The following is a 26,367-nucleotide window of genomic DNA, read 5'->3' as shown; positions in this document are numbered from 1 at the left end:
GCTGGCCTAGGGCTTCACGTGGAGCAATTTTGCTGTAGTTACCGGGCGCACAAAGGTCACAGCAATCATTGCAGTCTCCGTTCGCAAAAAGCACGCCCTTTCAGACTCAGCGAAGTAAAAAATAAGACGCTTATTCGCGTGCATCTGTAGCTGGGATTACGTTTCTTGCGTAATTTGTGCACGAGAAATGCGGCGCACGTTTCGATCTGCTAATCATTCTGCGTGTGACCTTTCAAATTGTTGCTTTCGCGTTCATTTCTTCGCCTTTGTGGCAAAGCTTTCACTTTTTATATTTCTAAAACAGTATAGACTATTGTAGCTCTTTCTCTCTCTTCCATGTCTGAAAGTAATAGATTTGGACGAAGGTCTTATACCGTATAACAAATAAATTATTTTTCAAGGCCTTCAGCAATCAGGATGCGTGCACCACAATTTATTGACGTCCAACTGACGAACCATGCACTATAAACGCTTTCAAGCACGATAAGCACCGCCTACGCACCAGGATTTCACGTAATACCTTTCACATGAGAGAATAATAGTAGCGAGAGAGTATTTTCTTGTTTTTCTTGTTATTTGTATGGACTGCGTTATGTTTAGTTTCCTTGCCATCTCCTAAACATCTATTTACTTAATTTTAATTTATCATTTCGTGTCGTGATTGTGGTGTTTGAATATATGCTAGTTCTTCAGCAATCCACGAAAAAAATTTAGTTTATAGATGAATATACCAGCAGTGCTGGTAGCAATTGAAATACATCACTCCCTCTTCCCCCTCTTTTCCCTCTCTTTCAGCCCATAGCAGCCAACAAAGCCTCTCAGCCCATAGCATCCAGCAAAGACTGATAGCAGGGGAAAAAGCAATTATGAGGACTAATAATATCATTATCCCGGATGTTTGAGTTGTATAAGTGCACGTGTCAATAAGAGCGTGCCGTCCAAAAGGAATAGAAAACATCAAGCAAATGTGAACGTTTGAACATTTCCTTTTTCACGCCGTCATGTGAGGTGAGCTCTTAAAAAATAAAGATACAGCAGCGCACGAACAGAAGTTTTATTATATACTGACCAGGATGTGTAGCAGAGGCAAAGGAAGCACGGTAATGAATAATTTTTTAACTGCACTCGTTAAAACTTCCTTTAAAGCAGCAATTTTTAATGTTTCAGGCCATAAAATTGACATTTTATGGGTAAACATAAGAACTCTGTATCTGATTAGAGTATTCAGAAAAGGCAAGAATTTTTATAGTGAAAGATTTAGACAGATTAATATGTTCGAGAGCAAGCGACAGGCTTCTCAAGGCCATGATCAGCAGCTAACATTTGTCCTTGAAAACTATGCAATTATTGCGTTTCCCCCATTACTAGACCAGTAAGATGATCTGAAAAAATGAGATATATGGTGTTTTTAGTGCCACAACTGAAGCACAACGTACCGAGGCGTGACGTTTTAGGCCACGGTGTCATTAACGTGCACCCATACCATAGCAAGCGGGTGTTTGTTGCATTTCACAAAAATATATATGTAGTCACCGTGGCCGGCACTTGAACCCGCGCCCCCTTACATAGCTGTGTAGCGACTTGAAAAATAATGAAGAATTTTGTGAGTATGACGTGCCGATCCCCCGATATGAATATGAGGCGTGCCGTACTAGAGCGCTCCGAAGAAACTCACATAGCTTTCTATAATGTTCAGCTAAAGCTAGTAATAATTAAAATCCGTTATATTTGTTTATTGTTATGAATGTTAAAAATTTAAGGTAAACTAAATGTTTTAAATGGTAAAGTGTTAAATAAGGTTAAGCATCCTAAAATACCGATATGATTATTATGGATGTCGTAGTGGAGGGCGGGTATTCTTTAACGCGCACCAATATATAAGAAAACGGGTCTTATGTATTTCCGCCTCCGTCGAAAATGCGGCTGATGAGACGGATTTGATTCCGGCGCCTGTAGTTCAGCCGTCGAGCAGCACAACCACTAGACCAGCATGGCTGGTGCACCTAAATCTTAGTATGCGAGTATTTTTCTTGCATGGAAATGCGACATGTGTGACCGGATTCGAGCCTGCGTCTTTACGGTTAGCTGCCGAGCACCAAAAACACTGCACCATGATCGGCTTAGAGCAGCACTTTAGGCGCTAAGCCACCACAGCGAGTTGTTGATCTGAACGAGTATAAAGGCCTTCAGAAGCTTAGATTGGGAGGAGTGATATATATGAGTTAATGGAGGGTACCTTAGTTACCTGTGCTTCACTGATGGCATTGCGTTTTTAACGCAGGGGATGAATCGCAATCCATTATTACTGATTTAAACAAGGAGAGTAGAGTGACAGGTGTTAAAACAAGGAGAGTAGAGTGACATGAGCACTGCATATTTTTTAAACACAACTCCTGAAGAAGTACTGTCTGTATTTATGTCACTAAAGAACACTACTGCTCGGGACATAGATGACCTACAAATTAGACCTATTAAAGCAGCACTTGATGTTTTGTTACCTGTTCTTACCCATCTGTTTAATATCTGCTTATCCACGGGAGTTTTCCCAGAAAAAATGAAGCATGCGAGAGTTAGTGTCTTATACAAATCTGGTGACCGAAATATTTTTTCTAATTATCGTCCGATCTCGATACTTCCTGTTATATCTAAAGGGCTAGAGAAAATAATATATCAACGTGTCATGTCTTTTTGTGAAAAGTACTCTATATTATCACCGCATCAATTTGGCTTCCGACGGGGCATGTCCACGGAACTGGCTCTCCTCACACAAAAAGAACTCATACTTAACTCATTTGAAAAGAAACTGTTAACATTGGGTGTTTTTATTGACTATTCCAAAGCGTTCGATAGAATCAACCACGAAGTACTCTATGCAAAATTGCGTCATTATGGTTTTCGGGGAACCCCACTTCACTTTCTGAAATCTTATTTATCACAAAGAAAGCAATCTGTAGTTATAAATGACAGCCAATCCTCCCTACTAACCATAACGTCAGGTGTACCTCAGGGCAGCATATTAGGGCCCCTACTGTTTAATATTTATATAAATGACATAACAAGTGTCAGCAAATATGTGGACTTTATAATTTATGCAGATGACACTAGTATATTCTTTCATGGTAATGATTTAGGTAAGCTTGCAGACTCAGCCAACAACATTCTTAACGACATCTTCATTTGGAGTACTGCAAATTATTTAACGATCAACACAAAAAAATCCAAAGCTGTGGTATTCGCACCGGTTCAGAAGGCTGTCTGTCGTGGTTTGGATATATATCTCGGGCCCGAAAAAATTGAGGTTGTCAAAGAAGTTTCATCCTTAGGAGTAATTTTTAATGAAAATCTTAATTGGGATGAACACGTTAATAAAGTAACTAGAAATATAGCTAGGACGTGTGGTGCTCTCTCTAAACTTCGACAGATACTTCCAGCAAACATTAAACATTTACTCTATAATACGTTGTTTTCATCTCACATAAACTATTGTAGTCTAGTGTGGGCAGATACATCTAAAGCAAATCGGAACAAAATATTTTTACTGCAGAAAAAAGCGATTCGTCATATTGCAAACGTACCATACGACGCACATACAAGTCATTTATTCAGAGAATATAAGATTTTACCGATCGATCACATACACAGTTTCAACCTTATTATGAAATACAAACAAAGCTTGCTATCAAACAATGCTTGTTTTCTTAAACTGTGTAACCTCAGGGAAAATACACAATCCTATTATGACATTCGGAAAAGGCCTTCCTGGTTTGTTCCTTATTCGCGAACTAATCACGGTTTGAGAAGACTTGAACACTGTATTCCAGCTTGTTTTAACTTGTTTGAAAATAAAAACATCGACATCTTTAATATACATAAAAAACAACTTAAGAACCTTCTCATCCAAAATGGCGCCGTGTAGTTTTAGCATCTTCTAGTTGTCCGGCTACAGTACTATATGTAAAAGAAACACCCTATAATAGTGCTTGTGTAACATGGCATCGTATAATGTTTGCTTTCTTTGACATTTTTTTTCGTTGCTTTTTTTACGAGTAAAACATACAACATTTCACTCGTCAGTGTTTCCCTTGTGCATTAAAACTCGTGCTTTTCGCATACCCAGTGTTGTAAACGTTGTATAATCATTTTGTAATACTTTGGTAGCCGTTTAGCAACGTGTGCATTGTTTCAAGATTGGCCGCACGCTGTTTTCTTTTGTTTTTTGTTGTTTTTCTCTCTATGTGGTTTGCTTATTTTATGTAAACCTGTAACTGATGTAATTTTGATGCATTTTCTTTTTATTTCCTAATTTATTGAAGTTTTGAAAATCGACGTCAAATTGTTTTTTCATGTTTTGTGCTCTGCTGATTTTGTAATGCCAAGTGAAAAGGGGTAGGAGCCTCGTCAAGCTGCTAATATAGCAGCTTTTTGCTCCTATCCTTGCGTTTTCTTTTTCGCAACTCTGTGAAGAAAATGCTCAATAAAACTGAAACTGAAACTGAAACTGAAAATTAATCTGCACAAAACGAAAGTAATGTACAACAACCTATGAAGAGAACAGCGCTTCGAACCAAGGCAGCAGGCCCCGCCGCGGTGGTTTAGTGGCTAAAGTACTCGGCTGCTGACCCGCAGGTCGTGGGTTCAAATCCCGGCTGCGGTGGCTGATTTCCGGTGGAGGCGGAAATGTCACAGGCCCGTGTGCTGAGATTTGGGATCCCGTTAAAGAACCCCAGGTGGTCGAAATTTCCTGCGCCCTTCACTACGGCGTCTCGCAATCATATGGTGGTTTTGGGAGGTTAAACCCCACATATCAATCAATCAATCAATCAATCAATCAATCGGACCGGTAGCAGTGCAGTGAAAGTTGTAAATGAGTACGTCTACTTAGGGCAGGTAGTAACCATGAAGCCGAACCACTAGATTGAAGAAACTAGAAGAATAAGTATGGCAGGGAGCACATTCGGCAAGCATTGCCAAATCATGACTGGTAGATTGCGACTACATCTGAAGAGGATAGTAGGCAGATATGTAACAGCTGCACCTTACCGGTACTTACCTACGGGGTAGAAACCTGGAGGGTTACAAAGAAGGTAAAACTTACGTTGAGGATGATGCAGGGAGCAATGGAAAGGAAAATCATAGGTGTAACAAAAATGGACAAGGTGAGAGCAGGGAGCTAGTTTTTTTTTTTTTTACACAATTGGTCCTCTGTCTTTCAGCAGATTTGTTGTTACCTGTTTCGCACCAGCAGCTTTGTCGCTTTGCATTCTCTCCAAGGCTTTTCTGACTTCGTCTAATCGAGGAGCTAATATATGGTATGTAATAGGGCTTAGTGAGGTTAGGAGGATAGATGAAGCTGATACAGTGCTATAGCATGAGCACGTTCTTTGCCATCTTGGCTTGGCTGAAAGGAGAGAACTGGGCATGGTGTTCGTTATCCACAGAAATATAGTTGGTAACAAAAATGAATATACACCTATAATGAAAAGGTGGTAGGTATCATAAAAAAGTCGCAGCTTTTCCGCAAAGGCAAAGCAATGAACGCTATAGCAACAAATTGGAAGGTCACGCTCATAATTGCAAGCAGATCAAAACGTGCTCCGCTTTCTCACGCACAAATGATGCACAAAACGCACTCACAGGTAAAGATGAACGCGAATAAGCGTCTGAATTGTTACTTCGCTGTGTCTGAAAAACGTACCCTTTTCGCAAACGGAGGCTGTGCAATGATTCCAGTGACCTTTGTGCGCCCCGTAACTGCAAAAAAAATTGTTCCATGCACACCCAACGCCAGCCAAGACGTATAATCCTGGCCACTGGGAGATAATGTCGCGGAAGAGATCGTCTACTCCCCTAATCTGCACGGGCCAAAGTACGCTTGAGAGATGAGAGCCGCCGCGCGTTCACTTCCCCATCTTCCTGGTAATGCTGAAAACACGGTAGTCCCCGTCCCCCCGAGATGACCGTCAACAGCGGTAAGAGGTATATGTAAATTGTTTGCCGTTTAAACGTGGAAGGAGGTACCCCTCGGTGGCTCAGTGGTTAACGCCTCGCATTCACGACGTGGACGCTTCGCGTTCGAGTCCGCACGCAAGCGCCTTTTTGCATGGATTCTTTTCTTTCTTGCGTTTTTATATATATACCACCATTCGTAAACGGCGCACCACAACGATGCCGGCTGCAAAATCCAGTCGAGAGTGTCCCTATAAGTGCTATCGCAATAATTAAACTTAATGAGAGATACAAGATGAAGGTAGCATAGGGCTACGCCCCTACATCAATTCTTGATGATGCGCTAGTTGAAATCTTTTATGAAGACGTGGAATCAGCAATGAGTAAAGTAAAGACACAGTATACTATACTGATGGGTGAACTAAATGCCAAAGTGGGGAAGAAGCAGACTTGAGACCAGGCATTTGGAGATTATGGCATTGGCACTGGAAATGCCAGAAGGGAGTTATTAGTACAATTTGAAGAACGCCATATTTGGCGCATAATGAATGTCTTCTAGCGAAAACGAGGGAACTGTAAGTGGTCATAGAGGAGCCCTAATGGCGAAAGTAAGAACGAGTTGGACTCTATAGTGAGTGCACACCCACGCATTGTGCACGATATGAAATTGCTTGGCAAGGTACGATGCATTGACCAAAGAATGGTATGGTATCGAATTCGGCTAGACCTAAAGAAGGAACGACCGAAACTGATACGCAATAATCCAATGAGCTAGCTTTGAGAGGGAAAGTACAGGAATTCAGAGTCTAGTACACGGCTGCTATCGAAGAGACCAGCCTTAGCGTTAACGCGAGGTATGATAATCCGACGACTATTTCTACGGGTTGCACAGGGGAAGTTGGAGGTATGGTAGTTAGACAGGACACTGGCAAGTTGTCCCAGGAGACAAAAAGCTCATTAAGAAACGTCCAAGCACAGAAGCCTCAATTACCACTGACAAAAATTGGTACAAATTTCGGTCTATTTAACAGCACTTTTAAAACAACTTCATGAATATTTTGTACACTGATATATTCACATGATGCTGTATTATGAACTGCACGTAGGCGTGACACTTGTATTTGTAAATGGTCACATTCTGCCGTCCATCACGCGTTAGTTATCTGGCATTCGTTCAACTTGATCTGCTGGGGACCTCTTCCGGCCAACCACAACAAGCATCGCCTTAGGTCGGTAAAATGGCAACTGCAGTACTTCACTTCTTTAATGCTGTCGTGAGAATGAAAAGCTAAGTCTATTCATGTGTTGTGGTATGTAGAAACAGCATTTTCTTGAAGAGCCGTAAAGTTACTCACAATGCCTCGCAGATGACAGTACATTATGTAGCGTTTGCTGTTTGCTTGATCGATGCCCATAGAAAGGCATATGTTTTCCGCTGGATGTACTTAGTTGTCTATTTTTAGAGCTGTTTGAAAGTTCCCGTGCGTTTTAGCGGTGATGGGGGCACTATCCCGGCCTTTTACGACATAGTTTGAAGGCCTCTCAAATGCCCCTACAAATTGCCGAATGGGCTCGTTTTCGCCGTGACACCTGTCGAACAAATGCGTTAAGGAGACTCCTTCCCCGACATGACATTTATGTAGTGTTTTTTCCCGTAGCAACTGCAAGTAACACCATGGCTTTGTGGTAGAACACCTGCTTGCCACGCGAACTGCCCGTATTTGATCCTCAATGAGTCCGAATTTTTTTTAGACGATAGTCTTTCTTGGGGACCTTCGACCAAAAAACTTTGGTCTGTCTGTCTGTCTAAACATCTGTCGGTTTGTGTGCCCTAACGATACCTCAAACGGCGTCCAACGGCCAACCCCATCCGCAGCGCCCACCAATATTGCTCAAGGTTTAGCGTTCATAGTTGTGCGATTGTCAATTAAAAATCGATTATTGCGCATATCTGAGGTGCCACAATAACGCTTCGATGTTTTCTATGTCTGCCTTTATACTAGAAGAGGCACACACAAGTTACTCTAAAGAGTGTAGCGTTTAATCGCGCTGCGCTGACAGTGCAACGCATTGCTGAAAAGGAAGTTTCCAATGCTTTGCTACGACGTCATGGTTGTGGCACCCGCCCGTCGCTTTGCGTTCTACACCTTATCACCCCTGAGACTAGCGCGCATCTTTCTCCGCGGGCTGCACGCCTTCGTTTTCGAAGATAACTGACAGATGGCACTTCTGTCAAACGTGCCTATTGCGCTCGTTCGCCTTCGCCACACGCTCGAGGCACTCTAACGCAGCGCCTGCAGAATACCATTCACCAATTTTCTTGCGCAGAACATCAAATAAACGTTTCGTTCACTCTCTCCAGATGCAAGACTATCGTCTTTCGACGATATTCACAGTGTAACATGTGGATTTGGGCCAATTATTTGTTTGCTTCTTTTTTAATTTTTCGCTCAGAACCAATGGTGCCGACGCTGATGGCGGACTTTCTGCGACACAAGCTCTCTAACCCTATCGCGTTAATAGAAGTGACATAACTTTTGAAGCTGAATAATAAGCGTAACACATCCGATGTAAGAAGGCATAACATGAATAGAATTTAACACGTTCTAAAGAACGAAGGAATCGTCAAAGTGGGGAAGAGGAAACTTGGGATAGGCAAAAACCAGATCTATGTACTAAGGGACAAGGAAGGCAAAGTAACTAAATATATGGATAGGATAGGGAAAATAGTGGAGTTTTACAGAGATCTGTAGAGTAGCTAGGACAACCACGACGTTAATATAAAAACTAGCAGTAACCAAGATGACAGCCAACCAATAATGACAAAGTAAACTATCGTAAATGGACGTTTTAACTGAAAACAAAACAGTGTGGCCGAAACAAGTGAGTCATTGCAGCGGAAAGTCGCGGGTGTTACGGGTCGGTGCTCTGACATTAGATGCGCTCGTGCTGGCACATCGGCGAAGACGGAGAAAGCTACGCCCGATGCCTTGTGTCTTTGGGATGAAGAACCTTGAAAAAAAGAAACTTCTTATTCGTCTCGTGTAAACACGATATCAGTATTAAACAGTGGGGACAATGGAATGCAACGAAAAAAAAGTCAAAGAAAGAGATGCCGAATTCAAAAAGTAAACCATTCTTAACAGCTTTTAGATGACCAGCCCTCCTTAATAGTCACCATCCCGTTTGGCCGGCGTCAGACAAATTGACAATGAATACATCATTCGCGAAAGCGGCACTTTTGCTACAATTATGGACGCAAATCATGCGATTCCAAATAAATAAATCTGCAAGGCGGAGAATGAGTCATGAAGTTTTTATATCAGGGTTGTTTTCTGACTTCTGAGCTTTATTTTCAGTTTAAAATTTACAATTTCTCTATTTCAAAAACCTTCGTCCGTCCGAATTTCATAGTTCTGGAAAAACTCAAAGGTTGCTGGGTATTTTATTTTCTTATCATTTTTTATTTGTTGAACCATACAATACAAAAGATCATCAGGCTGCTTGGACCCGTAGCCATTGGCTAGTCCTGGGTCCAAAAAGAAGATGTATACAGTGATGTAGGCTTACTGTTACATAAAAAAACTAACACTCAGAAACACAGGGTGTTCAACAGTACAACTACAAGCATTTTTAGCATGCGATCTTCGTGCCAAACGGCAATAGTGTCCAAAGGTGCACCAACGCAAGCAAATCACTAAAGTGTACATAATAACATAAACAAGACAACTCAGAGATATATTAAGTATTTGCAGTAATTATGCTGCTTTTTGTCATTTCATGGGTTCGAAACGCAAGGCATTTTAATTAGGCAGACTACACTTTGGAATATTCATAGAATCAATGTGTTACCCCCTCATACACGGCTTGCTTGAGAAATGTAGTGATTGCTTGACGAATATGTTACGCGGACCTATTTTGTATATTCCCAATTGTTTCCATATTAAAAAAAACGTATATATACTGTGCTATCCTTGCCTAAAGTTGATCTCTCATCATTGCATTGGTCTATCAAATTACAAAAAAAGTGAGTGCTCACAGTGCCGAGGAGTACGAGTATGTCGCATGAAAAATGTATACCTATATTTGATTTGGAACATTTATGCTATCATCGTATATGTGAAATCGGTTGGAGTTGGCAGTGAGCTCGCTACAAACTTCTAATATATTTATTTATTTCCATTTTTCTATTTTGGTTGAGATTTCATTTCTCACGGACATGCCATGCATGTCAGTGTATATGCAATGTGAGGGCGTTTTTTCATTGCACATGTAGGTGAGGCACCAATAACCATTGTATGTACGAAAAAAAAAGACGACTTTGTCGAGGCTCTCGCGGACATGTTCTCACCTCGAGCAAAACGCAGGCCGCTGCTCCACTCAGCGCAAGAGGCCGGTCTCGCCGCATGGTGAGTTTGGGTGCGGCCAACTTCGATCGAGAGAGAGCCGATGAAAGGTGGCACCTGCGGCAGGTAGGAATGACGTAACGATAGGATGACACTCGAGTCGGCTCTTCTCGCCCATTGCACAAAGCACTGAGAAAAGCTTTTAAAAAGGTTAAAAAATAGCATCGTTATGTTTGCGGGTGGCTGGCGAGCTGCAAGGGTCGAAATAGGAGACGTTACGGCCGGCTCCCTCCAAGGATGTTTCGGGGCGTTTCACTGTACCAGCGTCATGCGGGTAATCATGGAGACACTCGGAAAAACTTGAACGAGCGATGCAACGTAAGAGTTATTGAGAGTAATAGCTAAGCGGCTCAGTGGGCCAGCGAAGCCATAATTGCGCAGCGCAGAAAAAGGGAAAAAAACAAGAGAAGGAAACAGGACAAGCGCTTGACGAGTGCCAGTGAATAAGGGGAACAGAACAAGCGCCATCGAATGAACAGAACACAAATTGCACATGCGCGGCACCCTGAGCAAGCCAGCGATTTTACGGAGCGAGGCGCTCGCCCACTAATTTCGCCCAGAGGAGCACGCGAGCGTTCCCCAGGCAAAGCTTTTGCTCGACCCACAGTAGTTTGAACCGTGCTTAACAGGTGGCACTGCATTGTGCTCTCGATTAGGGTGCCTTGATGCCCGCGCGCTCCGCTGAGGGTGAGGACAGCCGCGTCGTCTGCTATGACGGCCGCCATTACGGCTCCTGCCGTAGTGGGGCAGCATGCGAAGCGCATTACCGCTTGCGGTGCTCGCGTATGGTAGGAAAGAAGTACTCGTTGGCGAGCTGTTTTTTTTTTGGTGCAACTTGGACACCTCTTAGTGCTGTTGTTGCGTAATTGTTAAATGGAACAACGCACGTCGTACAAACTGGTGGCCTGTGCTTGTACAATGCGCCAGGGGCTGACATAGACTGAATGAAATGAGCCACGAACTCCCACACCAGAAAGATTCGCGTTAAACCGTTGTCGTCGTTAATACGGAGGGGCGCATGAACTTTTATTACTACGCTTGCTGAAAGGAATGCAATATTTGGGTCTTTGTGAATCAGCCGAATAGCAAAGGCAGGAACAGTGGTGCCAATTTAGCGGATTTCCCGCTAAATCTGGCGGATTTTATTTTATTTCGACGGGAAAAAAATCAGTCTAGCGGCTAGCGGATTTTCTGACGGGCCATTTTTGTACATAGCGGATTTCTGTCGGATACCTCACGCAGTGGACCAATTCAAAATCGCCCTGCAAGAAACCATTCCCGTGTTCTCTAAAAATGCGGAAATTGTTTAACTTCAGAGGCTCCTGTTCACTTGCTCCGCCTATCTCAGACAAACAAATCCGTGAGGTTTCAAAGCAGCGATCGCTTTCTAAGTAATAAACAACGGACGAGTAATAAACAACGAACAACAAACAATTAAGTAATAAACAACGAACAACGGACTTCCCGACAACATCACAGTTCTCCAGAAAACATCACTCTTATCGGTCGAAAACGCTTTGTGCGTCGTGAAGGAGCCATTGATTCCTCTGCTGGAAGCAATGGCAGTGCCCCCTGAAACGATCGAAAAAATTCAAAACCAGTGGGGCAAAATCACCCTCCTGGACTGGAAGCAAATATCGTCCACGCAGTCGTTCTGGTGTGAAGTTCACTCCTATAAGGACGCCTGCGGCGAAAACCCGTTCGCCGAGCTGGCCGGATTTGCCATGTCGATGCTCGTGCTGCCGTATTCAAATGCCGAAGTAGAGAGGACATTTAGTCAGCTCGACATAGTAAAATCCAAGCTGAGGAACAAGCTGAAGCCTGAAACAACAAATGCCATCCTCGTCGTAAGAGCGGGATTGAAGCGACACCAGAAAAGTTGTTTTGATTACGAACTTCCCGCGGCAGTTGTTAGTGCAATCGGGACATCTGCAACGTATGTGCAACCAAGTCACCTGTCTGGTCCCTCAACAAGTACCAGCGGTCCTGTGGAGATGGTGTCAGACGACAACAGCGGCGACGAAGAACTCGATGTGTTTTTCGTTGACCTGTCAGTTTTTTTTTATCAGTGGGAACATTTATAACTTTTAGCCTCATCTGTGATGAGGTTCACCAATGACGACGACCGCAGCACTGAAGCCTCAAGTGTTCTAGTTAGACTCCTTGAACGACTATTCGCGGCAATATGTTATTTCAGCTCTCGAAGTTTTGGGGAGCTTTTGAGAATGATAAAGGTATTTATCATACGAAATTGTAGTGTTTTTTGAATAAAATAGGCCCTAGCGGGAAATTTAGCGGATATGTTTTAGAATCTAGCGGAATCTGGCGGATTTCTCATTTCTTTTTAGCGGATGTCTGACGTTCAGCGATGGCAACACTGGGCAGGAATCGCTGTACTTTATATACTTGCGTGTGTGTGTATATAACACACACACACACACACACACACACACACGCACGCACACGCACACACACACACACACACACACACACATTATCTGACATTCGGTACCACCTTCCCCTGCCTCACCATTTCATGCACTGTGCAGGCAGCATACCCGAGAGTAACATGCTTTACCAGTGTACCTTTATGAAACGACACCCACGATTTCAGTGAACAGGCCATTTATTTGTGCGCCTTAATGCTGCGTTGTCCCACTAGTGAAAATCAAAGTCAGATACAAGACAAACCAAATGCAGTACGAAATGAAATGTTTAAAAATAAAAAATGCAAGAGTCAAAAGCGTGCCCACGTGAGCCGAAACCTTTTAAGCATACAGCTTATCTTGGCGTGTCCATTTCTCATGAGAGGTTGACGCCGGCACATGTTTTGCTTGCATGTCCATTGCAACTCCCGACTGGAACCTGCCGAAGGTGAATGCGCAGCCTTATTCTTGCGTACCTCTCTGTGAGCAGTCGGTATATACTGTCCTCGTGCTCCGCGCATACACACAAGCTGCGGCGGTGCACCTTGTTTAGGTATGCGGTGAGTGAACGAAGCGGCGACTTCATCGTGACTACTTTGTCCGTGCACCAAGAGTTTATGGCAGCAAAATGCTCCTCATAGTCTATCAAGGCTTTCATAACTCCCTTGCTGGGGTAGATGAGGTTGCCTCCATCTGAAACGTAGTCATTCAGTGCTGTCAGCGAAGCATGCTCGTCGTTGGCAGTTCCAAGAAGAGCATCTTTGCATTTTGCGCACTTCACAGATGTCAAAATTTCCTTCAAAATAAATCCTCCTAGGTAAAAGAGAATACTGCATTCTGTGGACGACAATCCTTCGATGAACAAAATCTCTGAATCATCGATTTCTTGAGCTTCCTTCTCGACGCAGGCTTCCTTTCCCTGGGATAGCAGGTCCACCAGGTACTCCCTGTCATCAAGCTCGTAGCTGGTCGTCCTCGGTGTATGCAAAAATTGGCTTACGCTCACCAGTCTCAGAGCGCACTTGAGATCGTAGGCATTGGGAACCGGCTTCATAAGCCGCACCACAGAAAAGAGGTTCTCTAAGCAGTCCTGCAGGAGCCTGCTCGTAAGAAAAAACTCATAGCCTTCGTCTCCTAAAAGAACGTCTTGGAGGCGAAGTACAACTGTAGTTGATATGAGTACACCTGCTTGCGACGGTTTCCAATGGGATGTGGCACCCATTTTCATAGTTCTGATGGTTTCTATTGCTGTGTGTAATGTATCTAGGGCTTCGGAGTACTTAGCCCTACTTCTCCGACTCAGGGCCAGTGTTGGATGCCGCGAAGACATCAGTGCATACCATTTTGAAATCAGCTCCATGAACCAAGCTGTTGTTTCTGCTTCCTGTTTAAGAACTCCTTCCTTTATAAGGAATCTGATAGCTGGGGGAGCTTCCCGAAAAAGTTGTACAGCGACACCAACCTTCATTTTGGTGAAGTGGCCTGCGCTGGTGTGCATTTCGGATAAGTTTGGGGCTACCTTCAGTTCTCTTTTAGAATCTTCTTCGAGCACAGCCTGAACATATTCCAAGTTGACTTGTGAAGAAGGCAGGCCATGTTTGGCAACTGTGGCCTCACTCAACGTGAAAACTTCTGAGCTCAAGAGCTGGCCTCTGAGGTTCTTCAAGACGTGAGCCGGATCAGCAATGAAAAAAAGTTCCTTCCCGTCCATGCACGGATGAGGTATGGAGCACACCGTGGAAGAATCTCTGTGACTGGAAAAGGCGAATTCCCTCCACATTGCGCGGTTTGCAGAGCCCATGTCACATGTGATTGCGTGAACTCTCAGATATATTTGACTGCACAGCTGTACTAGTTCCAACACATAGTTTTTCAGCAAGCCGCCATCGATGTTTCTTCCGGTAAATTCATATGCAATCACCTGCTTCCATCGCTGGTTAAGTCCGCCCAACATAAATACCAGAGCATGAACCGCAGGCTCTTCAGGCTTCGGAGGAAGAGTTATTCCTCCGAGAAGTGCGTCTTCAGCCCGATCTTGCTCAAACCCCGGCACTATCTCCATTTCATCCAAAAAAAGGACGCAGTCCTTTTCTACATCCTCCATGGTCTCGGCTTTGCATTTCATAACGTCTATCACTTCGTGAAGAACGCCTGGGAGAAACTTCAAATTTTGAATCCTCCGTGCGAGCGTTCTTTTGGATGGGAGAGGATATCCCATTTTTCTCAAAGTTTCATATCCGGTTGTTCCACAAGCAAACTTAATTTGAAGGCCTTGCTTGACAGTGTGCGGAGACCAAGAGTTCTCCAAGCTGCTGCTCCTTGAGAGAGCGCGTACTTGATCGTCGTTGAGAAATTTCATATTTTGCGAAATATTTGTTGCCTCAGTCTCGAGTTTTTGCACTTTTTTCTTGAGACCACTAATGGTGTTCTAGGCTGTGTCATGATGTTGCTGAAGTTCAGAGTACTTTCTTGTAAGGTCAGCAAGCTTCTTCTTCAGTTCTGCTGATTCTGCAGTAGAATTTGATGTCTCACCAGCCGCTGCATTAACTTCTCTTGAATCTGCATCACTAGTGTTCGCTGACAGTTCAACAACGGCGTCGTCAACTTCCATGGTGTCGTGCCCATAACACGATGTTCCTTGCCGTGTAGATTCAGGAACGGCGTGGTTTTGTGGGGTCTCTAGGGTAGTTTTAACTGCAGCTGGATATTGACGCAGACCAGGAGGAGATTTGTTGGTCTCGTTGCTGGAGGGTGCAGGCACAGTTCTTTCTTTTGGTGGCTTTCGTTCCTTAGGCAGTGCTGCAAGCAGAAATGTATGTATTCATGAACATATTCAAGCAATGCCAGTTCATGTCTAGCTTGTTAATTTTACAAATGTAACACATGCAGCAGATACCGGCTTAGTTATTGACGTGAGGAAGACACTTGTCCTTCCCCCGCCCTTTCCACAAGGGATAGGGGAAGGTCTTAAAATACCATAATTAAATTGTGCTCAAAATTTCTCCCCACAATAAATGGCTCTAATTCAAATTGGAGCTTCATATGCCAGAGCTACACGTGTGCGCCGTTGTGGAGGGCTCAACTGACATTCGCTCCCTATGCAGTTTATTGATTATTTGATTGTAGGGCTTAACACGCCAACGCAACGCAGGTAATGAGGCGCACTGTAGTGGGGGCTCGTGCCCCCACTACAGTGCGCCCCATTCTCGTATACATAATGGTTTCCGTTTTCCCCCTTTGTAAATAACATAGCCACTGCACCTGACATCCTAGCAGTACACGACCGTGTGCTAAGTAGCGGAAAACTGTTGTGCAGTGGGTCATGCCTGTAAACACTGAAATCCAGACGTATATACAGTCATGACCAAAAAATGCAAACAAGAAATATAAACCACAACACTCAAGTATCGAAATTTTTTTTCACATGCAAGTCAAAGTGATGCAACGTAATCACAAAAACAAAGTTGGGAAATGTAGCTTTCCAAACGCACTAATAGCGTGCCATTATTTGACCATCTAATATTAGCAGTATTTTTCGATTTTGCGTGGTCTGGTTCACATTTTTGTGTTCGCATTTCCTAGCTTTGTCCGTGACTGCATTTCCAGAATTTATGCACTAATGTGGACGCAGCATATGAGGACCTATTTGGTGTTAGCTTCGTAGAAATCCCAGGTACATAGAGTACTTGCAACTGGTGCTGCTTTATGTAATGCAAGAAAAAAGTTCAATCTTACGTTTGAATGTGAACAAAGTTGGGACGGCATTTGGTTTCAACTTCTTCCAGCCATCCGCACGATGTTGCTCATAGTTGTTCTCTTCAAAGTGAGCCTGCAAATAAAACCAGAATTGGAAATTAACACACTGGCAGAAGAAAAACGAATGTCTGTCACTGTCAATAAACAAGATTTCATGTATGCATTCAGTATGATTCGCAGCAGGAACTAGCAGCAACTTTGAAGCACAAAAAGAAGGAAACTAATTGAGCTCACGCGCGCTTTCACGTAAGCCACTTCAGTGAGCGCGATCATAGACCCAGCCTGCTGTTATAATAACCCTTTCAATTTTCGCACTGAAAATCTGTAAGGAATCCTGAATTCATGTGAATAAAATATTAGTCTATTGTGCCGACAAAGGACCAGGTCTGATTTTATAGCGAGCGTTACAGATTTCGTTCTATCGAAAGCTTTGTACCCAAGCCTCCAAGTTCCCAATGCAATCGAATTTATTTGTCAGGTAAAAATGACAACACTCCGTAACAGCGCTTGTTTTGTTCGTCACTGAAGTGTTCCTGATTCCCAAGTATACATACGACGATACACACAAGGCGGGCAGAAGTCCGGCCTCGTAATATTACGAGTTTTTCGCAGGAAGAGCATGTTCATGTTCAAACGGCTTGATTTTACAAGAGGCGTTCAAATTTCGACCGATCAGTGCCAACGCGTGCACGAATAAACATGGGCAGGCCTCGTAAGCGTTGTGAAATCCCCCTACCACGCACCCGAGCCTATGTTAATTCCCTGCGAGGCCATATGCGCGCATTTCACGTCCAATTTCCTCTTATGTGAATTACGTGAACTCTACGTGCCGTACTCTTGAAGTTCGGCAGCAGTCAGGCGCCGTCAGATTTCCGTACTCGCTCGCCGGCACGCGGCCTGAACTCACTCCCCGTTTTCTGCCCTTGCATATAATTTTCTCCCTCCTCCACTTTCTAAATTCTCATCTGTTTAACTACACCTCCTGCGTCCCCATCTCTTGCCTCCTTTTCGTTCAGCTCAACTCCGCCAGCACCCGGTCGACGCGTACGCTGTCGGGGCGAGTTGGCGAGCGAGTACGGCAATTTCACGAAGTCTGTCTTCGGGCTGCGAGGCGGACGGTCACGACAGCGGCAGCCGGTCTCGCGAGCAAAATAGCTGCGAAGCGCAGTGCACGAAATTAACAGCCTCGGGTAGGGGGTGGGAAGGATTTCACAACGCTGCTGCCAAGGCAACACTTTCCCGTGCAAGGGCACTGAAACTAGTCGCAATTCCTATGAATGTAGTAGCACACTCGAGGCCCTTGAACCAGCATGAAATGTTATCGACACGGGGGCTTCCGAAGCCCCCGTACTTGACGCATTTTCTTAAAGCGTGATCTTTTAACACGAGCACGCCGCACAGTACCCTGCACGACGTTTGGCTGTCCTGCGTTTACATTGCGCACCTAAATAAAAAACAACGGCGCCCTAAATAATGCTGACCAGTCAGAATACGACGCACTAAAAAAAAATGTTTACTTACGCTGCATACGTGCGACGTATTAGTCGGTTGCCACTTGTCTCGTTTGATTTTAACGGTCCAAAGAAGCCTTCTTTTTGGGTCTCTTGGAAACCGGTACAACTTCCATCCGTTTCTCGAGTGATTCGAGCACTGCGGCACGCAGCAGCCGGGCATGGTGATGCGGAGATGGGTGCATAAAACTGTAAGGGAATGAACACTGCCCAACAACACCTCACACTCCAAGCACGAACTACCGGCCGGAGGCGCCAAAATGGCGGTCGCGCTGGCGCCGAAGCCGAGGCGGCGGCATCTGCCCTTGCAAAAGCTGACACCACTCTAAGCGGGGGCGCGCGCATCGAGGCACTCTACTCTCGATGCACAGAAGCCATCAATCGATGCACAGAAGCTATCTAAAAGAAAGTAAGAGGTGACACTCTTGTCACCTCTTACTTGCAGTAGGGGCGTTCCCAGGACGCAAGCTGGAAGCAGTCATGAGGCAAGCGAGCGCAAAACTTAAAACTACAGCTGATAGACGAAACCTCGTGATAATTTCAGGCGGTTTAAACGATGTCCTAAATAAATATACAGCAGGACTAGCAACCACACTGGCGAAAGGCGTCGATGACATGCGCGCCACTTCTCCTCAGGTACAGGTAGCGATATGCACGATACCGGAGGCACCGGTGCGTGATAGCAACCTGCAAAAAGTGGTTGTAAACGCAAACCAAGAGATATGGTGGATGAGCCGAGAAAAATGCTTTGAGGTGGTGAAAATAAACAGAGAGGTGCATAGGTGGGGTAGTTTTCAACGAGACAGTATTCACTTCGATGGGCGGCTAGGTCATGAGGTGGCTTGGTGACTTCAGGACGAGCAGTACCTTTTTGGGGGGGCAAGCGGGCCCTTCGGGGTGCAGGATAGCTAGTAACGAAGAAAACAACCAGGGAGACTTTTTGACAGGTGGTATGGACAGATACGATTCTAAAGTGGCACCAGTATTTAAGATAGGTAGAGTCCGGGGCAGAAATAGACGTAGCCACGAGCGCCGAGCCACTTCAGACATAGGGTATATTAACATGCAGGGTGGTGGGAACAGGCTTTAGTGGGAAGAGATTCAATAACAGCTAAGGGAGGAGAGACCGATCATATACGGTTTTGTAGAAACACATCTCAGGGACATGGAACAACCTCCTAACAATGAGGATTACGCGTAGGAATATTGTAATATAACAGAAGGCAGCAGAAATGGGGGTGGTTTGGGGCATTAATTCATAAAAGTACAGACCGGAAAAGGGTCAAGCAGGAGTGCAAGCAACATTTATGGCTAAAAGGGAAAGTGACAGGGCAAATGACACTCCTTAGTTTCGTGTTCTTGTGGACGGGAGCAAAGGTTCGAGGGGAAAACCAGGCAATGGTAGAGTGTATATCAAATGACATTCAGGAGTTAGGAGGAGAGTGCCAGATAATTATACTAGGAGATATGAATGCGCACATAGAACACATAGATGGGTATACCGAGCCGACAGGCAAAATGATGATGGATATGTGTGAAAGACGTGATTTGATCATTTGGAACAGTACCGAGAAGTGTGAAGGGCAAATAACATGGGAGGTAGGAAGGCTGCAGTCGACGATAGATTACGCACTGATGTCACATAGGATGTATGATAAGCTCAGGGGAATGCACATAGATGAAGGTGGCTCCAGAAGTCTGGGTAGCGATCACAAACGTATCAAGCTAAGTTTTGGAAGAGCAGTGAAAGTGAGAAGGAGACAAGATGAACAACTACAGGAAAATTTTTATTCAGAAAGGCAAATTGAAATAGCCACTAAAGAAATATAGAAAGTAATCACTGAGGATAACAAAACAGTGGACATACACGAATCTAATTAGACCGCTTGAGCTAGAGCTTGCTAAGGCACGCGACAAGTCACCCCGGAAAAGAAGACACAAACCCAAAAGTTGGTGGGATGAGGAAGTTAAGAGAGCCATAGTAAAACGTCAGGAAGCCTCTAGGGAACACAGACATGCTAAGCAGCGGAGTGAACCGACAGAGGATGTTGAAAGAAAATGGGAAATCTTTCTAAGCTGTATAAGGGATGCATCCCTTCTGATCAATGAAAATATTAGAAGGAAGGAAGCTCAGTGGCTGGCAGAAGTACATAAAAAAGATAGAGAGGCAGTTGCGAATTTTCGGAACCGTCTAAACTCCCTAAGAAATGAGACGAGCCTAGAGCAGAGGTTTATAACTACAGCTCAAGGTGCTAGGCTAGAAGGGAACAAAGCTATCGAATATATAAGAACAAGGGTGACAGAAAAATTTCAACAGAAAAGTGCTTTATGCACCACAATAGACAAGGATGAATCAAGTGGCGCAATGGCTCCATTTTCACAACAAGAGCGGGAAAGGGCTGAGAAAAGGGTTCCTAGTGGTACATCAACAGGCCCAGATGGCATTCCAATTGCGCTGATAAAGACATTAAGTCTGAAGTCTAAGCAGGCTTTGAGAGAGGCAGTGAGCAAAATAATAATCGATGGAGAAGTTCCCGATGGATGGAAACTTAGCAGGATGAGCATGATCTATAAAGGAAAGGGTGACAAAGCTGACATAAACAACTGCCGTCCTATAACAGTGACATCACTGGTCTACAGGCTAGCGATGCAGATTATAAAGGAAAGACTGCAGGCATGGATAGAGGATGAGGGGGTGCTGGGAGAACTGCAGAATGGGTTTCGGAAACCCAGGAGATTGGAAGACACTCTGTTCTCACTGACGCAGTGCATCGAAATAGCAGAAAAGGAACACAGGCCCCTGTGGCTAGCATTTTTGGAACTCAAGAGAGCGTACGATAGCGTGGTTCAAGAGGAACTGTGGGGAACACTGGACACACTAGGCGTGGAAGATGTAGTCACTAATCTTTTAAACTATATCTATAAAGATAACAAGGTAACTATAAAGTGGGAAAAACAGTTATCCAAGCCTGCAGAGGTAAAACGTGCACTTAGGCAGGGGTGTCCCCTGTCACCCTTATTATTCATAATGTACCTACAAAGATTATAGGCCAAATTAGAGGGAAGTGAACTGGGCTTCAACGTCTCTTTCGTCAAACAAAGAAAACTCATTGAACAGGCACTAGCAGCATTGATGTACGCAGATGATATAGTGCTAATGGCCGACAACAAGGAAGATTTGCAGAGATTGGTGGACATCTGCGGTAATGAGAAAGATAGGTTAGATTTCAGATTCAGTAAGTAAAAATAAGCAGTCATGACTTTTAATGAGAATGAGCTTAGAATGCAGGAGGTCACGCTAGAGATAACAGATAAATACAAATATCTGGGCGTATGGATAATCAATGAGGCCGAGTACCTAAGGGAACACGAAATATACGTGTCGACTACAGGCAACAGGAATGCAGCGGTAATGAAAAACGGGGCACTGTAGAATTACAATAGGTATGATGTTGTGAGAGTAATATGGAAAGGGGCCATGGTTTCTGGTCTCACGTTCGGCAATGCGGTCTTGTGCATGAGATCAGAAGTTCAAGCAAGATTAGAAATTATGCAACGTGGAATAAGTAGGCTGCCCTTAGGTGATCCAAATCAGGCAGGACAAGGTGATATGGGATGTACATTATTTTAGGGCAGGGAAGCTAGCAGCAAGATAAAATTTGAGAAGCGATTGAGAGAAATGGGGGAGGAGCGTTGGGCCAAGAAGGTATTCAGCTATTTGTACATGAAGAATGTCGATACTAAATGGAGGAAGCGAACCAGAAAATTTACTGGTAAATACTTGAAAAGCAGCAGAGTGCCAAACCAAAAAGAATTATCGGTTAAGAAGGTGAAGGAAGCTGAGACCGATATGTGGAGAATTGGCATGTATAAGAAGTCCGCACTAGAGATCTATCGAACATTTAAGCAGGAAATCGCCAAGGAAAGAATCTATGATAATACTCGGGGTAGTTCTCTACTGTTTGAGGCCAGGACGGGTGTATTGTGAACCAAGACATATCGGGCCAAATACGAAGGGGTAGACACGGTATGCAGTGCGTGTGGAGAGGAAGAAGAAACTGCCGAACACTTGATAATGCTCTGTAAAGGGCTTCACCCTATAATTCAGGATGACGGCGCAGAGTTTTTCAAAGCACTGGGGTTTAGAGACAGGGAGGGTAAAATAGACTTTAAGTGGTTGAATAACTAGAAGGAGGTTATCTGATTGGCGGCTAAAGTCAAGGCACGAGTGAAAATAAACCTTTCACTGCAAAGTACGAAACTTCAACCTCACTATTTAAGGGGAAAAATCTAGTTTTTGGTTCATTAAGTATTACGGCTTGGTGGCGCCAGCCACCGCCCGATCTAAAGGGTACAGCCATATCAATCCATCAATCCATCCTGAGTCCGTTTAAGAAAGCGGAGCATTCGCTCGGCCATTATTGTTCCGTTCTTCTTGCGCTCCACTCGCCTTTCCGCAATTCCGCTGGGCCCACACAGCCGCTCAGCTATTACTCTCTATTGCGCAAGCTATGGCCGTTTAAGCCGTTATTTTCGGCCTCGTTGAGGCCGAGCTGAAAATAGACAGAGGAATACCAGGTTCCAGCGTTTCATTCTTCATCTCTGTTAACATTGGATGGAAACCTGGGCACTTATGCAAGAGCACCATATAAACACCATTCTAGAAGTCAACGTGAATGGAATATGAGCTCCGTATAGTATACGAGCGGTGCAGGGTAGGATTGGTCGTATGCAAACCATGTGGAGCAGTTTATCTATGACGAATACATAAACTAGGAAAAGGTAACAGCGTTTCATAATCGACGTACCACTCTACTTTATTTTTGTAAGTTAGTGAATGCATGTGCTCCTTAATGATACCACCTGTTCGGTAAAGGAACCATTTGCTGCAATAAGATAGACAGATCCCAAATATGTCAACGGTAAATATGGACAAATAATAATTGATTTATATAATAATAGATAGATCATTAATTGATTGATTGATTGATTAATTGATTGATTGATTGAGTTAAAGATGCCGTGATATCTGAGCTACCACTGCTTCCGGCACCGCTTTCCCATACGCCTCTCCCCAGTCTCGTTCTTTCCTGTCTGCCGACTCTGGACAAGAATATTGTACGATTCTAGCGGCAGGGCACATGAAATCGAGGATGACAATTTACACATGAAAGTTTTAGTGGCAGATGTCCTCAGCTTTACTTTTCTCAGAAAAATGTTCGCTGTTTTGTTGAAGAAGCTTGTGGTGAGGACAAACTAACTTTTGCGTGTCCATGTGGCCTTACATGCGCCGACGCAAATTTGGGCACGTTTTATTTGCGTTTTCCTTTTTGTTCGTATACTGTCTAGGAAAGTCAAATACTAGTGAAACAAACTCGATTCTGGGCCTTCGTCAGGATGGCAGATGGCTTGGTGTACTTTGTGCTGACCAATTTCAATAGATTGTGTACGCAGTGATATGCGCTGTCGCATTGCCTGTAATTGTTAACAAAATGTGTCTTGTCTTTCTCTCACTCGCCGATAAACGCGCGCAAGAACACACGTCTCGTGTTACAGGCACTTGATGAAATAAATAAAAATTTGAGGGTATCATAAGACCGTGAACCCACGCACTGAAAGCCTAAAGCTTTCATTGGCATAAACAAATGCGGTATTATAAGGCTTCGTGTTTGTGTATGCTAGACAGCACTTACAGAGTCACAAATATAGCGCATGGCGGGGGTCAAACTTCACAGCCTTCATTTCGATATTTCGAGTCTGTCAAAACCTCTGTGTTGTCTAAAAGTTGTCTTCAATGAGAAAAAGCTACCGGGTCTCCCTTTTTTTCTCGGCTTACTTCGCACACAGCAAAATATTAAAAAAACTAATTTCGCTTGCATGAAAGACAAAATTATTGCGTGAACTGTATAGAATCCGCCCACATCGTCCAACACGCAGAAAAAGCATATCTCGCAAGCACCTTTTGAAACTCCATTCTGCAATTTATTTTTAATTGTTCCTACTAGTAGAGGACATTATTTCCTACCTAATTTTTTAATGTGCCCACACGGAGCTAGACTTCGCACCAAGAGGCTGATTCAGCAGCAGTAACCGGTAATATAGTACATCAAAAAAGAATAAGAAAACAATGCACCAGGAAAGCCACAATGCACACTGCATACTCCATGCACCAGAATTACACGCAGTCATACAGAATACAACGTCCTGCAAGTACCCCGGTAGGCTAAGCGTATAAGCAGTGTGACATGATTGGCGAGTTAATCACATCACTTTGCAACAGGAAAAAAATAAGGATCATGTCTGTTCCCACACCTACTTGGTACTAGTCAGTTTGTACACCGTCACATCACCGTGAGGCTGGCCGACGGTATAGAGCTATGTTTTGCTCCCACGAGTGCACGAAGCATGCCCTGGTCCCGCTCCACAACAGTGGCTAGAGTAGTAGCGGATGAACAGCAGGCCAAGCTTGCGTACAAGGCTTGCTGGGATACGAAACAATGGCTGTGCTAGCCCTCCTATACAAAGCCCGGTATCGAGCCCGTGTCGATTGGCAGCGACGGAGGCTTCCGCTTACTACATACTCATTCGGAAGCATTACGATACGCTTGATTAGCGGCGTGCACTCTGCTAGACAATTCAAGAGCACGTTGCACCACGGCTGACGCTGCACGCACCAGCTGTGTCTCAAGCCCTTTTACTTTCTCCTAGTGCGCGCATTCCTCGAAGCATGGAGATTCATGACGAACAAAAGCAAGCAGAAATAACGCTTACAAACGGAACGTACTTCGTGGCTGTGCCTTGCAACGGTCCTTCCACCGTTGTTTTACTTTCTTTTGCTATTTAGGTAATGCATATACTGGAAATTACTTGTTATACAGCGGCATCACGTAAATGGGGCAGGGCCATAGGAAGGCAAGGGTGCACTCACCGGTAATGAAACCGCAATTTTCAGGTCAGTAGCGGTATGTGCAAGGGAAATCAGAGTCACTTCAACCTACTGACAGGAGCATCATGCGTTTAACGCGAAGACATATCCAGGTCTCAACTGCAGCATGTATAGTTTTGTAGTGGAATTTCACCTTTACTTATCATTTCTATGATTAAGTAGATAAGACAAGTAACTTTTTGCAAGCTTCCTGATGTGTTCATTCCTTCAGATTTCTGGCGATTGTGACTGATGGAAATCACGCTTCTAAGTTTAATTTTCTTTCATATATATATATATATTAGCACAATATTTTTTTATTCTACAAGAGCGGGCTGCTGTATTTCGTATTGCTATCGTTCAACTCTACTGCCCTATCTCAGTTCAGACACTCAGAACTCGCCTCAAGACAATTACCTTTAATAATGCGAAACTCATGCCACAAAATGCCTTTGGGTGGTCTTTCCAGACTGAAATTGCAACAATCAAAACATTCATTATCAATAAATATCGAGTAAAATCTCCACTTGAGCATCCCGTTTAAGGCAACTATAATAAACCAATGAACCGCGGAGCGGAGTACTTTGCTATTCATCGGCTGGAGAGTGAATGCGAAACGTTTATTGATAGCGCACATTTACTAGATGCCCGTGTTTAGCGCTGACTAATCGGGAATTTTCAGAAAACGATTTGGCCTCTCTATTAAAAAAAAAGGCAGATCCTATGTAGAGTGGGAATCAATGATATGCGAAGCACGAATGAGGAAGGTTAAAATGTCACTTTAAAATCAACGCAAAACTACGAGGCGGATGTAAATTATGCCGTACTTGACTATCATGTCGTGATTATCAGGTTTGGACGTGTCCTTCACGTACGTGGTCTATCCACGTCACGTATTACCAAATTTGGTATATGTAGAACTAGCCAAACGGCCGCGTAGTCATGTTTTACATGACACGCATATTGTGATTATCTTGTTTGTCCGTGTCAGTTACATTTATCGTCTATTCACGCCACGTGATAGCAAATTTGGCATAAGAGGAGGCAGCGGAACGGCCGCGAGCGCATATCATGAGCGTGGTATGCTGTCATGGTCTTACATGACAATCATATCATGATTATCATATTTGGACGTGTCATTTATCTTTGCTGTCCGTTCTCATCACGTAATACCAAATTTGGTACATGGGAAGCTAGCGAGATGGCTACGAGCGCATCATGAGCGTGACATGTGGAAATGTTACATGACACGGATATCATGGTTTCCACGTGACGGCCTGTCACTTATGTTCACCGTGAATTCATGTCATATCATACAAGTTTTGCAATATTTCATGTGAACTAAACCACCACAGGAGTGCAGCAAATCATGAGATGTAAATCCTGACTTTCGTGAC

At 44.0% G+C, this 26,367-nt stretch overlaps 2 protein-coding genes across 3 annotated transcripts in view; both read right to left on the bottom strand.

The window, feature by feature from the left end:
- Positions 1–26,367, bottom strand: part of LOC119161592 (netrin receptor DCC) — a 135,375-nt gene that overhangs the window by 87,116 nt on the left and 21,892 nt on the right. For both annotated transcript variants that reach the window (XM_037414137.2, XM_075878944.1), the window contains exon 2: positions 10,298–10,409. In XM_037414137.2, the coding sequence (XP_037270034.2) occupies positions 10,298–10,409 (112 nt within the window). The remainder of the gene's footprint in view (positions 1–10,297; positions 10,410–26,367) is intronic.
- Positions 14,805–18,402, bottom strand: LOC142776065 (uncharacterized). Its single transcript, XM_075878943.1, has 3 exons — positions 18,056–18,402; positions 16,514–16,607; positions 14,805–15,577 (listed from the first exon to the last, which is right to left on the bottom strand). Exons 1-3 carry the CDS (start codon positions 18,206–18,208, stop codon positions 15,207–15,209), a joined length of 618 nt encoding a protein of 205 aa, XP_075735058.1. The 5' UTR covers positions 18,209–18,402; the 3' UTR covers positions 14,805–15,206.

The sequence above is a fragment of the Rhipicephalus microplus genome, chromosome X, assembly GCF_043290135.1.
Source record: "Rhipicephalus microplus isolate Deutch F79 chromosome X, USDA_Rmic, whole genome shotgun sequence".
Lineage (NCBI taxonomy): Eukaryota > Metazoa > Arthropoda > Arachnida > Ixodida > Ixodidae > Rhipicephalus > Rhipicephalus microplus.
Note: the sequence above shows the minus strand (reverse complement) of the source record. Positions and strands in the feature narration are given on the sequence as shown.